Genomic DNA, 16,756 nt, shown 5'->3' with positions numbered 1-16,756 from the left:
TACTGACAAAGTACTTTATGACAATACTTCCCTTCTTAGGTTGAGTCCTTGGGCCCACCTGAGTCATCAGATTTTTGGACAGTCCCCGCGGTTTTTATATAGCACATTTCATTGTACTTCAAAGACAAGATAAAAACAGAAACAACCTGTGTAGGTTTAGAATGAAAACAAAAAAAGGTAAAACACAAATGATCATGAATGCACACTTATTAATTGTAAGGCTGTGAGAACAAAACGGTAATTTTATTATCCCACCCAGGAAGAGCATTTAAAGTTAAAGAGTAGTGAACCAAGGACAGATTCAGGAGGAACCCCTAAATTCTAGCTTCTGTAATTTAAAGCTACCCACTGAAACATAAAAACTTTTACACTGACCTATAAAATTCCACTGGCTTCCATGCTAGGGCCAATTCTATTTACATACATACACACATACATATATACATATATATACATGCTTCCTTAGGCGGTATTATTATAAGCCGTAGTATGCATTTTCATTATTGTGCAGATGATACCCATGAAAATCAGGTGACACGTCAATAATGAATGCCTTAATGCTTGGATTACCTCTAATTTCCATGCTTCTAAAGTTAGATAAAAAAAATTTTGGGTTATTGTAGTTAGAAACATGTTGTCTATTTAGATACTTAGTGTGGATGGCATTACCTTCCCCTCCAGTAACAGTGTGAAGAATCTTGGAGTCCCCATTCTTAATACATAGGGGTTTGCACCTATACCAATTTCCAATTTACCAATTTAAAGCTGTCTAACATGCTTGCAGTTACTGCAACCTCTAAACCCAGACTAGCTCATCAGATTGCTGGACAGAAGAGTGTAACTCTGGAGAACACATCTCCACTGCTTTAACGTTCAGACACAGTGTGCTCTACAGCACTGCATCTGATGCTTTGAATTGCACTCGGTGAAGTAAGGCTTGGATGCAACTACTTCGCCTTGGAAGCTGTTGTTGAGCTTATCTTAAGGCAACATTGCTTCCACTTTGTTTTATTACTAACAGGTGACTGTAGAATCTATAATAGTGAGGAAACTTCACGACTGGACTTCTTGCACAAGTGGCATCCTATCAAAGTACCAAGTTCGAACTCCCTGAGCTCCTCAGAGTGAGCCATTTTTTGACAAATGTTTGTAGCTGTCTTCATGCCTAGGTGACTTCCATGACCAGCTGCAAGATGTCTAAATTTACAAACTTCTGTCTCAGAGTCATGCTAAAAACCTACTTCATGCAGTTATTACCTCTTGGCATGACTAGTGTAATTCATTATTATTGTTATCAGGTTGTTCTAAAAACTCCATGAAAAGCCTTCAGTTGATCCAAAATTCTGCAACAAGAGTAAAGAAATGGCACATTTGTCTCATACTGGCTTCTTTTTATTGGATTTCTGTTCATTCCAGAATCAAATTTAAAATCTCCTCACATACAAAGTCTTCAGTAATTAGGCACCACTTTACCTTAAAGGCCTCAAGTTACCATATCACCTCAATAGAGCATTTCACTCTCAGACTGCAGGATTACTTGAGGTTCCTACAGTATTTAAAAGTAGAATGAGAAGCAGAACCTTCAGCTTTCAAGGCCCTTTTCTGTGGAACCAGGTCGCTGTTTGGATTTGGGAGACAGACACTATTTCTACCTTTAGATTAGGCTGAAAATTTCCTTAAGTTAGGGCTGGATATGATGATGCTGAACCCTTAGGCTGCAATAAGCCTAGGCTGCTGGGGGATTCCCACCCAGCATTTCTTCTTTACTTACCTTTACTTTAGAGGCAGGGTACACCTTGGACAGGTTGCCAGTCTGTCGCAGGGCTAACATATAGAAACAGATAACCATTTGCACTCACATTCACACCTATGGGCAATTTAGAGTTTCCAATTAACCTTTCCCCACTAAACCGCATGTCTTTGGAGTGTGGGAGGAAGCCGGAGTAGCCGGCGAGATTTCAGGTCTCGGCCTGATTTGCTGGAGTCCCAAAGTTTTTAACAGAATTCTTCCTGTTAAAAGGGTGTTTTTACTTCCCACTGTAGCTCCTAGACTGTAGCTCTGTAGCTCTCTATTATAGTAGGGTCTTTACCTTTCAATATAAAGCATTTTGAGGCAACTGCTGTTGTGATTTGGCGCTATATAAATAAATGAAATTAAATGAAAACAATTCAAAAGATCACATTCAGAAGACAGGCAAAAAGATTTTACTTTTGCATCAAAAACACTGATTCTTTTTCAGCTGGTTTCCTTTATCTCAATTGCCGTTGCTGTTTCTAGAAAGAAATACATGCAAAGAAATCTGCACCTCCACTGTATTTTGTAGGAAGTAGAGTACTCAAATCTAAAATGAAAAATACAAAAGTACCCTTTTTTATTTGCAAATGCTGAAATGCAGTGAGTACAATTAATGACCAGCATGTTTTGAACTGGCATAAAAGCTTAACATGGATTACATTCACACATTCAGAAAGATCGTGAAATATTTGGCATTGAAAAACAGAATGTGAGAGAAAACGTGAAACGGAAAGCACAGAGGGATTCAAACATAATATTTCATGTTCATTTGAAATTCTTCTCATTAGTGGAATGAATACAGTTAATGGCAGATTTCACCATAGGTGGACGGACGATAATTCCAAGGCTAAAGCTAGTGTATACCTTAAATCTGTATTCCTTCTAATGGACATCAGGTCCTCAGATTGCAGCCAGATCATAAACATGATCATTCTGATCACTTGATAGATATCCTCAGCCAACATTTCCTTTAACACTAATAATTGTTAATTTCAAGTCTTATAACATGGTGTTAATTTTGTACATTATGGTCCCTAATACTGTAAAAAGCATGATAAATCAGGGGGTGATTTTGGGCTGGCATGCATGATTGCAGTGTCTCTCAGTTTCATAGTTAGATCTCCTTTGCAGGTTGTGTAATTTTTCCAAAGATGAAGATGGCTACAGAAAAAAAATTGATGCTTCATTACAAGGCATTGGTAAACAACAGGCAACATGATAGATATACTGACAATGGCTTAACCGGTTTCCGTAGTTTAGGCACGAATAAAAACAAATGTATCGAAATGTATGACAACATCTAAATAAGCTGTTAATGCATTTTTTTATATGCACCATAATATTACGCTAGATTATAATAATTAAATAGGAAAGTTTGAAAGTAACAGAACATGTGTATCTGAACTCTCCTAACAATGTTTCTGAAATACCTAAAAGCTCTTTTCACACAAAAGTAGAATCATCCTAATTCAGTTTTTTCCTTTGGTATATAGAAAATCCTTTTTTCCTAAAAGATAAAATTATAGTAATTTGTTTTGTACTTAAATCAATTTGCGCTTTTTTGCAATCTTTATCAATTGTAACATGTCAAGTTCCTGTAAGTAACAAATCATAAATACAGAGACTCTGAGAGTTAACAAGCCCAAATGACACATTGTAGGCAGAAACACTCTTCATATATTTAACTGCAATACAGGGTTTTAACAAAAAAGGAGCACAAAAGGCACATGCAGTGAATCTGGCTGCTAAATAAGTGTTGATTTTCCATCCTCTTATTTCTTCTTCACTTGTTTTTGGCAGCCAGTGGTTTGCGGCTGATTTTCTTACTCTTATCGTTGTTCTTTTTGGGTGGTTCTGGGTTGGCCTGCATGTGTCTGCCATAAAGACTGAGGAGAGGAAAAGAGGAAGGAAGACACATTCAATATCAACGTACATGTTTATGATTACATACAAAAAACTGCACAAATGTTTTTCAGAAAAGATCATGTAAAACTCAACCAAAAAATGTGAATTTTACTGGCCCCGGATAGTGCTCTGTTACACATGAGTCAGAATAAATTACAGGTACAAGGAAATTTTTTATGCATCACTAGGACTTGTGAATTAACTTCCATTAAAAAGTAGCCTTGTCTTCCTACAAATACAATTAGAGATAATTTGACTAAGCTGAGCAATAACTCAAAGACATCTGTACTATGAAAGCTCTGTGAAAATGACTTCTCAAAATGCTACATGGTGTAAAACAAGTCTCCAGACACAGGTGGATGTTTACTTATAAAAAAGGGGAAATGATGAAGCAAACTAAAATAGATGTACGGCCGTTACACCCTTTTTAGCAAGGCCAAAAACAAGCTATGAGTGGATCAGTGGAAATATCCAGTGATATGGTGAACTGAATTAATTTTAACTAATTCACATGAGATACGAGTACTCTCTCTGCCAAGAACCCTAATAACCTGTGTGTTTTAAAGTCTTTGCTTACAAACATGAGAGGGGTATGCACAAAAGAAAAGGTATGAAAACTCGTACTGATATACTGCCTTTCTACTGAATTTGAGATTCACCCAATCATACAAACATTCAGGTGGTGCATTTATCTGTACCTTTTAAGCCTTTTTATCTAACATTCAAACATACTCTAGGGTTAGGACCTGCAAAAGACCTGCAACTGACAAATAAAGGCCATCTCATCTCATCTCTCATACTCTGACAGATGGATCAGGGAAACTCAGGGTTCAGTATCTTGCCTAAGGATACTTTGATACATAAAGAGGAGGGGTCAGGGGTCAAACAACAAATTGCCTGAGTGGTAGATCTGAACCACACCCAGCCCGACAATTTAAGTGTAACACGAAAATCAAGAAAATCATCAACAGTGAACACACAGTTGTTGTGTTCAGTATTGATTGTCCATATTATTACAGTATACCTTTTAGTGTAAGTTACACACACCACCACATACATGCTCCTCTCACCCCACTGCCACCTTTGCCGTCCCATGGGTCTCATCTTTGCACAGAAGCAAGAGAGCTCATCGGACTGGAAAAGAGTTCTCTGCTCCTCACTGCAGGATGTTTCCACAGATAAACGTGTTGTTTTTCTCTCTTCTAGGCTTAACATTTTAAATAGTATTCAAAATATAATAATAATGATAGAGGCTGCCATATCGCTGCCAACACCAGTAGGGGGTAGGGTAAAGTGTCTAGCCCAAGGACACAACAACCAGGACAGAGAGCAGGGGAATCGAACCGGCAACCTTCCGGTTACAGATGAGCTTGGCTCTGTGGCAACCATGGTTATATTTTATTGTAAATAACAGTACAAGTAGGAAAAGGAATCCAGGGTTGAAATTCTGCCTTCAACAGCAGAGATAATCATGTGCACACAGGCCAGCAATGGCTATAAAGCTACAGCCAAACAAAAATGTTGTAATTATTCAATTATCTGTGTTTAGACATTGTTTCAGGTAAGAGTATAAACTGTTCATTGCCTCATTCCTTCTGAAATGAGACAAGGAATTCACCCTTTATCCTCTTCTATGATTAGACAATGCTTAGATTAGGGAACCATGTACAATTGAATCGGGTATGGGGCATGGAAATTGGGGTGAAGGGTGTACATAATGAGTATATCCCTTTGTGGAAAAATGAATTATGCAAAGGACTTCTTAAAAATGCGTTAGTATTCCAACTAGTAACTGTCCTATGCTAAATATCAACTATTTCTATTTTCCTTTATCTGGTGTCAGTTGTTTTATTCCAGCTGTAGCTGTTACGATGCCTCAGTAAATTTCTCCCTTTTCCAGCCAACTGGTATCTAATGCTCTTCTACTTGTATCTCCTGACCCAAGGCAACCTTGCACACATGTGCATTTCAACACTGCCAAATAGATGAATAGCTTTAGTTAAGAGGACCTGGAGTGACTTATGGGATGTAATGGAATTTCTAGATGCACCAGGTCAAAGTGCCACCAAAGTCACAGTGTGTCTGTTCTCTCTGCGATTGATATCAAGACAACAGTTTCTTTCCTTAGCTGTTGTTATTTTGGATAAACAATTAAAGCGATGTACAGTGTAGTGCACATAAATCTGGTTTCTTTTAAACTGTTTTGTATCTCTAAATTGAATTAGTACATTTAGTACAAAATATATTTTAACAATAATGTGTTTCCAAAAGTGAACAATTTCTATCATGCATGGATATACCAGAAAAAGCGTAATAAAACAATAATGTGTTACAAATATGGCCAAATGCCATTTTTAGACAGCAGAAACATAAATTGTGTATCTATAAGAGCTTGTCTCACTATCAGATCGCATTTCCCAACAGTTTCTGCAATAGCCATTATTTACACTGTCCTTTGTTGGCATCGACAAAGGGAGATGTCACCGTCATCTGAGGTTTATATAAAAACTTCCAAACTGCTGAGATTTTAATGAGGTCACAGAGGAGCGCAATATCCACACACTTCTTTCGTCTTTAGTAACACACCTTTGAAGTCTGAATAGAATTGAATGAACGGTTGTAGTGATAGGCTACACAGATAGGCTAGACAGATGTCAGACAGACATACAGAGATCCCTTCATTTGTTAGTTTGGTTTGAATGAGATGAGTCTATGCAACTGTCAGGCTTTTCTCTTGAGTGGTCCGTGGACGGGGTGACTGTAGGCATTCAAACTTCATAAACTGGAGGGTCAATGCTGAAGTGTTTGCTTGCATACACTGAGATGCGGTTATGAAAGCAGATGACCTGAACATTTAAAAGGAGCCACCCATGATTTCCTTCTATACGTATAAATGCAAGTCATTTTAAATACAAATCCCTGAATACTAATTAAAAACTCACACCACAAGAAATTACCTAGAATAATCATAGTTAAATAACGGACATTTGTAATCCTCTTTTAGCCAAAGTTCTCTGTGAATGATTTAAGATCAAGCTTAATGGGCTAGGCACCGCTATCCACTGTTTTTGTCCGTTAATCATCCCAGGGACCATGTCAATAGACATTAAGGGCCCACCCATGGTCTTCTGTAATATGGCCTCACCATAAGTCCTGATACAAAACTTGTAAATTAACCACAAAGTTAATGTTTCTAAAATCAGATTACATAGAAATGGAGCATGGGGGAATACCTGCACGCAAGAATGTAACAAGACTGGGACTAGGAAGTCATCAAAGCTAAATTTCACCATTTTTATTTGGTTATTAGATAACATTCAGAATTTCAGCTAAATTAAGGCTGGTATTGTGCCAACAAGCAATTTATTGTGGTCTACCAAGCAATACAGAGTTCTTGTGGCAAGACTTAATTTGAAGAACAGGAATGGTGTGTTTTAGGGTGTTTCCAGGTCATGCTGGGAGCAATTTTCTATCATTGTATTGATATCGCAATATTGCTGTCATCGGTCAGAAGTCTTATAGCCTAAACAGAACTTGGTGCTTCTCACCCGGCATTGATAGCTGAGGTAAACAGTGAGTAAACAGCTTTCTACGGATAGGGGAAAAACTCCAGGAGGATCCAAACAGTAATGGAAACCTGGTGGCTGCAGCCATTGTGGGGCACAGTGGTACAATGTTGATTACACTGTTTTTCCTCTCACTAGGCTGCAATCTACTGATCTAGTGGTGAAGTGATCTAGTGGTGAACCCTTTAAAGTTCAACTTTAAAGGGTTCAACTTTAAATTTGGTCAGGCTGAACTACAGACCTCAGCCATGCTAAATTGTGTAGCTTTTGTTGTAGTGCACCACAGCAAATTTTAAAAATTCAAATCATAAAATTTTAAATTAGGTGTCACGCATACATTTTCTAATTGACACCCATGTGAATGGGTACATAAAGCCCTGAACCCTGGGGTGCAAGGGCCCCATCATTATTATAATTATTATTATTATTATATTTTTTAAGAACAGATTGCTAGAACAGATAGCTGTTATTTATGGCCCTAAAAAGACAATGCACGCAGAAAACTAAAATACATACTTCAAAACATCGCTTTCAAAACAAGACACTGAAGATACTAGAAAAGCTTAAGCATGTCACTGAATTTCTACAGCTAATGCTGCACATGCACACGCACACACATACACACCCTAAGAATGTGCGTACACAAATCCACAATAGTGAAAACTGTCAGTCTATGATTGAAGTGTCTCGTTTTCTTCACCCTGCCTCCATCCCATGTCAAACCTCTCATCTGGGAATTAAATATGCCAACCCCCTCCCATGCTGCCCATCAAAGCAACTGTAGCCCAGGGCAGAGAGACACACAGGCCAGAACAGAGAGGAGTGGGACAGACAGAGATACACCCAGTGGAGGAATAGCAGTAGGCAACTCTTTTTCATTTTAACATCAGTGTTTGCTTTCCATGGGCATTTTGCCTTAACTCACGCAAAACCCATTTACGTTTGGAAACAGTACAACAGCAACTCTCTAGCTAGATGTAGTATTACAAAACCAGCTGGGTTTTAGCCATGTGCAGCAACAGCTCAAAAGGAGTGAGTTGCTCACTAATTGGAAGGTCAGTATATTTACCCTTAAGTATCTCAGACGCACACAGTTGTGAGTGCGAGTATTTTTGATCAATAAAGTGCGGTGTAAGGCTAAAGAGATACCTATTTAACATTTCCCTGCTTTAAAAAGCCTGTCTGTTTGGAGAAACCACATCACCATTTAGGGTCTGCAGGGATACATATCAGACAGAGAGACAAGTTGAGACAAAGTAGGATCCTTGTGCTTTGCAGAGCTTTTGCCCACTAGGGCCATCCCAGAGGAGACAATGGGGCAGGGGCAGGTGCCAGGAACCTCCTGGGAGTGTCTGGAATCAGCCAGGCATAGGGGCAGTTGACAGTTTTTACCATGTAAACAGAGCTCTAGGGATGGTACTGTCTCACTATTGGTCCTCAGTTTTGTCCAGGCTGAATTATGTCAACATCAACAGGATGGATTACTGTTAAACATGGTCCACTCATGTTAACCTCAGGATGAATTCTAATCCCTCTATGATCCTTTAATAATTGTAATCTAGTCTGTAAACACAGCTATATATTGTGTATACTCTCTGGATTATGACCAAATATGAGGCGTGATCTCAAAGTTTCATGACTCTTCATTTATATGGCAAAAAAACAAAAAACAAATATATGTTGTGACCAACAGCTCAAAAGGTCAAGGTCATCAAGTCAAAAGCATGGGGATTAAAGCAATAACGATTTTGTTGCTTTAACAGAATTCATGGAATTGTGGACATAGTTCTACCTTTCAGTGGAAACAAGGTGAACTATGGGATAATACTTAGTGCTGCTGCATCACAGAAAGAAGGTTCCGGATGTAAATCTCTGATCTGTGTTTCCAATGTGTGCCCTGGCTTCCTTCCATAGTTCGATAGCATGCTTTGGTTAACTACTGATTCTAAACTGGTGATAGGTGTTGATGCAGGTTACAGATACTACTTAGGAGCGCAGAATAAAAGTATACCAAAATACCTCGGGTTTACACTGGCAATGTGAAATCAATTGGACATCATTAAAAAAGAAGACGTTTTATAGTAACATCAACAAAATTTCCTTGTTAACCACTCTAATTGCTACTTTGTCTGTCCATCAATCCTCTTAACCACTTGTTCGATGTGGGCGGCTTTAGGCTATCCAAGCTCTTAGTTGGAGAAAGGTATGGTACACTTTGACGTGGTTGTTGACAGAGTTTATCGTTATGGCCAAAAAGGAAAATGAAGTACAAAGGCTACTATTTTAAAATAGTGTAGTAATTCAGGCAATTCTTTAGCTGCCCATCTGCATCTGATGGTACCCCCACCCCCCATCCATCAGGGTCAGGGAGAGACTGGGTAAGAGGCTAGGTGCAAGCCGGACAGGTTGCCGGTCCATCAAATACACTTTCATTTCACTCATCACTGGGACGAATATCTTGGTTGTCTTTTGTAATGTTGTTTTGTAAGGCTCTTTGAGTAATTGATTTGCCCATACCCCCAACATAGGACGACCTCTAACTGGTGTGGAAAGGTGCTGTTAATAGGCCTCCTTTGCTCTTAAGCATTGCAATAATGTTAATAAGTCAGGAGATCAGAAGAACTATTAATATTTCATAACAATTAAGAAAACATGTGAATATTTTTGTCCATCCATCCATCCATTCGCTTCCGCTTATCCTTTTCAGGGTCGCGGGGGGCGCTGGAGCCTATCCCAGCTGTCATAGGGTGAAAGGCGGGGTACACCCTGGACAGGTCGCCAGTCTGTCGCAGGGCTAACACATAGGGACAGACAACCATTCACACTCACTCGCACATTCACACCTAGTTGTGTTATCTCAAATAGATGTCTCTTCTAAACTGATTTTAAGTTTTGTGCTTTTATGTCTTAATGTAAAAAAAGGTGTGTATCTATTTCATAAAATTAAATTGTATAATGTTTTAAAAAGATCTAAATCCTTTACAAAGATGATTACAATTTTGTCAGTATGTGAAAAAAGAAAGTGGAAACAGCTATTGTAATGAACACAATAGAGCTGCTTGAAAGAGCTCAGGACTGTGGTAACTGATTGAATATGCTCCTTTCAACAAAAGTGATTATTCATTAAGTCAATATGTGGACAGCCAATGCAGCACACTTGGTGTTGTCAAAACAAGCAGTATTCGCATAATTATGGGTACCAAGCATTGATGGATGAGAGGCTCATGGATAAAATGGAAGAGGGGGAGCGGGAGTAGAGAGAAATGATCAGTATGTCATAAAGGAAAAATTAAATGAGTGTTAAGACAGAATAATAATGCAGCCTTATTGATGCTAGGATCCAGTTCATTAATGCTTTTTAATTTCAATTTTAAGTCACACCTATGTTAAGTTAAATAGAAGTAGTGTGAGCGGCTGTAGTGACAATACTGCCAATGAGATACCACCTCAAATAAAAATGTGCATTGCTCCAAATATGCTGTCATATTAGAACAAACAGTTAATCTAATTTTCATGGCGCTACTGGCACACCCACCCTGACAGTATTAAATGCAATTAATTAACGCTAATTACTTTAATAATGCTTCCCTCTGATGCATATCTGAAAAGCATTATCCATGCCATTAAATAAAATACAATTTCAAATGCAAATCACTTTACTGTATTGTTTTGAATCATGCAAAAATAATAACAAAAAAAGTCCATCGCATGTCTTGAGGTTGTCAGCATCAAGCATGCTGCTACTGCTGAATATCCTGTAGCAGCCAGAAAATGATCTAAAATCTACATATAAAAACAAAACCAAAAACGACAGAAAACAGCCACAAAGACTGATCTGCGTTTTCTGCAACTGGAATAAAAACTTACTATTAAGGCACACCAATTAGCATGATAATACAAAAATGTGTAGGATTTATTAATGAAGATTTAACCTATAGGAAAAAAAACCTATATAAAGGTAATCTGTGCTTGTTCTAAAATGAAGAGTGTTTAAATGGTCTATAATTTTATTAACAATACTTGACAATCAGAAACCAAATATCTAACTACACCAACCAAAATTAACATGCTAGATAATCTGTTCTGATTATCTTTTTTGATATGCAGTTTGCCTTTGCTAAATATAGCAACACTTTATTTATTTATTTTTACTACATTTTATGCTATGCAGAGTGTAGCACAAACTCAGAACAGCTTTAATTTTTACTGTCACTATCACAGATACTAAATAACATCTCCACCACGTGGAGGTTGCAGAACCTTCTTCAGTTCTACCTCCATATCCATGTGGACCTGCAGGGGTCATGACTTCTCTACATGTCTAAGGATCACACAGACTAGCAGACATCTGAAGTGACAATCACACTGAGGGGAACTGCAGTCCTCACAAAATGGTGAGATCACAGTTAAAATTCTCCACATAGTGTAGCATACATGCTGTGGTGTGTGTATGATACCTGAAACACAGCAGACAACAGCAACTAGTACAAGTCATTTGCTAATTTGCATTTGACAATGCTGCTGTTCATCCTGTGTGGAGTGATGCGATATTTGTTTTATTACAAAAAAATGGTCAAAATTAATTCTGCATTCTGCATGTGTAATTTAATTTTGTGCATTTATTCCCTGTCATCACAGTTCTTTCAGATCGTGTTTTAGTGTGGGATGAAGGCCATGGGCGTAATCTCTTTTATGTTTTGGCCCTTTTATTTTCTCTGTCCTGAACCTGGAAACTCCCAGGAAGCTCAAAGACAACTTTCACATTTTAACGGTTTTTAAAAGTAAATTCTCTCATATGCAGCCCAGCAGTAAATTAAGCATTTATTGCTGCAATCTTGATGGAAACAAGATAGCAGCACATACAGATGTATGCAGCAGCACAGCGTCCCCAACTACTGTGCACCTAACGCTCTGATCACATACAGTCGTCGAACTAATACACATCAGCCTGAACCCTGACTTGGGATTGGACTGACAGTATCCTACCCAACTGGGTGCTTTGTGGGTTATTGTCTGGAACAGCAAGTGATGCAGATGGCAGAGAGAGAGGAAACAAAAACAGGGATGCAGAGCTGGCTATCGCTACCTTGCAGCATAACTATACAATGGTTTAAGTTCACCTGATCCATTCCTAAACCCATGTTGGTGAGGTTTAATACCTAATCTTCAAATCAGACAGAAAGACTGTCTCACAAATTCAAACTGGGACATGCCCCCAAAAAGTTGATTCTGTTCATCTGGACGTAGCATCTTCAGTCAGCTGATTGATTCTCAGCTGACTGCAGGTTTCGCCAACCTTATAGAGAAGACATTTGCACAATGACTGAAATGAACACCACTGTCAATCAATAGCCTGTGATGTGAGTTTCTTCATTAATTATTGAAGAAATGAGTGGCATAACATTTCTCCCACTGAAAATGCTACGTTCAGATGAAGGGAATCAACTTTTTGGGGGGGATTTCCGTACCTGGATGATTGCGCATACATCAAAACAAACTGGGACATGGTTCCACAGGACAGGGGCATGACAGCTGAAGGCTCTGCCTCCCATTCAACTTTTATAAAGAAAACAAATTCACAAGTAAGACTGCAATCTGAGAGCAAAGTGCTCAACTAGTACAGTGGTCCCTCGCTATAACGCGGTTCACCTTTCGCGGCCTCGCTGTTTCGCTGATTTTTTGTGTGCAATTTTACATGTTTTTTGTTTTCTACAGCGCATTGTTTTCTGCGTCCTGATCGGCTGTAGACGATTATCAATCAACCTCGTGCTGCGGTCTTGTACGGTACAGAATGTGTTCAAGCTTGTCAAATTTACATAAATCTTCGATCGCTAGCAGTGTGACTCTGAAGTGCTGTACTGTATGTTTGTAAGTTTTCTCCCCAACAAATACAACAATGTCGATTAAATGTTTTGCACCATCAAAGGCAACTGCGGGTGCCTTTGGTTTCAATCTATAATACTGGACTTATTTTTCTACGAAGGTTTGAACTTTGAAAGCGTTTAAACAAGAGAGAAAAATGTGAAAACATTCATGCCTGTCTGAGAAAAGTGTATAAAGTTTGTAGTTGGCTACTTTACGGATTTCACCTATCGCGGGTTATTTTTAGAACGTAACAACGAGGGACCACTGTAGTTCAATTCCATTAAAAGGAATTTTGTCAGCGATTCTGTTCATAATTTTCATGGAGAGAATTTCTAGGTGTAGCCAAGTGGTGGAAGGCTTCCACTTGGGTGGTCTGAGAATCTCATCTCTGCTTTTCACAGATGATGTGGCTCTGTTGGCTTCATCAGGTGACGGCCTACAGTTCGCACTGGAGGCATTCGCAGCTGAGTGTAAAGTGGTGGGAATGAGAATCAGCACCTCCAAATCTGAGGCCATGGTCCTCAGCCGGAAAAGGGTGGCGTGCCCACTCCAGATCAGGGATGAGTACGGGGGCAGACCCAGCACACACTGGAGAGATTAAATCTCTCCGCTGGCCTACGAACTCCTTGGTGTTCCTCTGGAAAGGCTAGAGGAGATGGCTGGGAAGAGGGGATTTCTTGGCTTCTCTGCTTATGCTGCTGGCCCCGCAACCCGGATCAGGATAAATAAATAATAATAATGTAAATAATGTCTACTTTATTGATCTCTGTGGGGAAATCCCTCTCTGCATTTAACCATTCACTCAGTGAAGCAGTGGGCAGCCACTGGGCGCCTGGGGAGCAGTATGTAGGAACGGTACCTTGCTCAGGGGTACCTGAGGGTAGCCGTTCAGTGGATTCAAACCCCTGACCTTCCGATCATGGGGCCACAGCGCTACCTACTGAGCTATCCCTGCCATAAGCGAAGAAAATGGATGGATTCATTCTTTCAATTTTTTTGCGACACTGTGCAACCTATAATGTCTTGGGGACAGTGTTTGCACAATGGATACACATGTTGTGTCCCATGCCCCTACATTCATTTGCTTGTCGTTTTAGATTGTTACCCCTATATCATTCTTATTACTATGCCATCTGATATTTGCAGAGTTACAAGAACTTCTTCCCGTTGTTTTTTTTTTTTTTAAATATTAAAATCTATGACATGTAAATACAAGCGGCAGACATGTAGTCTCAGCTCCCACCTATTCCTTTCCTATCTCTCTTGCTCTTGTGCTGAGCAGGCTGGAACCAGATATTAAACCAGTTGTAAAGGCACATGACCAATGCAAGCAATCAAGAGCAAAACAGTTCTAGCTAGAGGTCAAGATAAAGATTTCCTATTTATTTTAAGTGTGTGTATTTCTGTGTGTGCGTGCGTGTGTTTTCATGTATAGCTCCAGTGATGAACTGTTAGGGCCAATTAAAATCAGAAGAAAAGAGGCGAATGGATTCAGTTTCCTGATGATGTCTTTATAGAGTTCTGCTATTCCACACGGCTTAATTAATCACAGCAAAGTTCTGTATGTGTGTCTGCGTGTGCAAAGAGAATAAAAGTTGGTATTTGATTTTCTTTTTCGTACGTGTGTGTGTGTTAAAAAGTTAAAAATATCTATGTGAATATATGCGTGTATGATAAATGTGCATGAAGGCCAAAGGCCATTGATCTGATGGAGGCGTTCCTCTTGCAGCCTCCTCATCTTCAACAGAGTTGCCGAGCAATTACGTAGTATCATTTACAGTCAAGTAATGTTTGTAGAAAGGAGGAGCTGCAGTGAAAATAAGAAAAGGGAAATGCAGAGAGGGACTAAAGGCAGAGGAAAGGAGTAGAAAGTTCCTAACTAAGATTCATGAGAAACAACTAAGGTTTTTAGCCAATGGTGGAAAAGTTCTTTGCCTTTATCATTAGTTACATTTCCTGCTGACCCACCAGTCTTCTGACAGATATGTAGTGCATGTGAGTACTACTTTAATAACCATAAATTAAATAAGTAACAAATCTTTTACCTTCGTTACACAATCATAGTGGATATCTTCTGCTACCCTACACTCATCAGTTTTTAACCAGATTGGGCATGGGCCCATTTCTACTAAATTCCTCACATGTACAAAATGTGGAATTTACAAAATTAGGAATGAAATGAAATAGAACTACATAAAAATGTGCATCTATTCATATTTATACATTTTGCAGGTTAATTTGGATATTTGAATACATCTTTTTCTAAAATGAAAAATATATATGAGCTCACCCCTTCACTCTTAGCAGCATTTATTACAAATATGTCGGTTTTCTTTAATCCGACAAACTTAGAAACTTGTTCAGCAACTTCTTTTTCCATGAAAAAGTGTTTGGTGACAGTACTGACTTTACATTCACCTATACTACTTCTGCTACAGACATACTGTGACTACTCTGTAAGTGTTCTGTTCTACAGAAAGCAATGGGTATAACCTTTATTTCTGCTGCTTTTAAATTTCTTTCACTTTGAAGTTTTGAAGCTCTGACTGATTTCAGGACTGGACTTGTTGCAAAGTGGCATCCTATCATTGTACCACATTAGAGTTCAAATATTTGCATCAAAATAAAACTGCTCATCTTTATTCACCCAAATTCAGTGGCTCTCTTAGAAAAAAATTCAAAAATGTACCAAAACTTAACACAAAAATGAAATCAACATTGTACTACTTTACTCTGTGCTACAATTATGTAAAACAATCTTTACATATATATATATTTAAAATGAATCTGTTTAACGTAACAACGAAGGACCAGTGTTTATTCAAAGAGCTCAAGTCCAGAAGTGCAATTTTTGGAACTTTAGGTAAAATTGATTGCACTAGGCAATAACATATCTTTTGTTGAATATGTTTACCATTTTCCTGAAGCCATTCGATACACATCTTCGGCCAGATGGAATATGACTGCATTGGTCATTTCAATATGCCTTTGGGAGCTTGATGGATAAGCAGACATAGGCGGCTGTACAGGGTGACTTTTATGGATCAACCAGTTTCCAGAACAAATATGAGACAAAGGACTGAAAACTGTTTAGACTGTTGTGGTTAAATGCATCTATTGAGGGATGAAATAACAGCGTAAGAGAGCATAGAATGAGGTCTGTTTGGACACGGTAACAACCCTAATGGGAATTTAATTTGTTACTAATGATACTAAAGCTTAGGTCCCAATTTCTGCTAAGCCAGCTACTACATGTGGAGTAGGACAAACGCATCTGACACAGAAGAAGAGAATACATCTAAACAGGTATACATATAGAGTTGTGGTCAAAAGTCATAAAAGAACCAAACTTTGAGTCTTTTCCAATCACTCTATCAGAGAAAAATCAGAGTTGTAGAAATAACGAGACACTCAAGAGAGCCATATTATATTCTTTACAAGTGTATGTAAACTTTTGACCACAACTGTACTTTATTTAAATTAATCTATGTATAGTCTGCATTTTTAAAAATATTTCAGAGATTCAACTTTCAAGAAAACATTATTTTTGAGAATGACAGAAAGAAAGATATCCTGAAAAATATTTAAAATGACTTTTTCCCACCACAGCAATAAGATGATAACA

At 38.5% G+C, this 16,756-nt stretch overlaps 1 protein-coding gene across 1 annotated transcript in view; it reads right to left on the bottom strand.

Moving 5' to 3' along the window:
- Nucleotides 1-2,343: 2,343 nt before the first annotated feature.
- Nucleotides 2,344-16,756, bottom strand: part of rsu1 (Ras suppressor protein 1) — a 39,499-nt gene continuing 25,086 nt past the window's right edge. Inside the window, exon 9 of the mRNA XM_085418073.1 lies at nt 2,344-3,681. Coding sequence (XP_085274199.1) covers nt 3,579-3,681 — 103 coding nt within the window. The 3' untranslated portion in view covers nt 2,344-3,578. The remainder of the gene's footprint in view (nt 3,682-16,756) is intronic.

This window comes from Rhamphochromis longiceps, linkage group LG9, assembly GCF_057381845.1.
Source record: "Rhamphochromis longiceps isolate RC_006_pf linkage group LG9, R_longiceps_female_GT1.1, whole genome shotgun sequence".
Classification (NCBI taxonomy): Eukaryota; Metazoa; Chordata; class Actinopteri; order Cichliformes; family Cichlidae; genus Rhamphochromis; species Rhamphochromis longiceps.
Note: the sequence above shows the minus strand (reverse complement) of the source record. Positions and strands in the feature narration are given on the sequence as shown.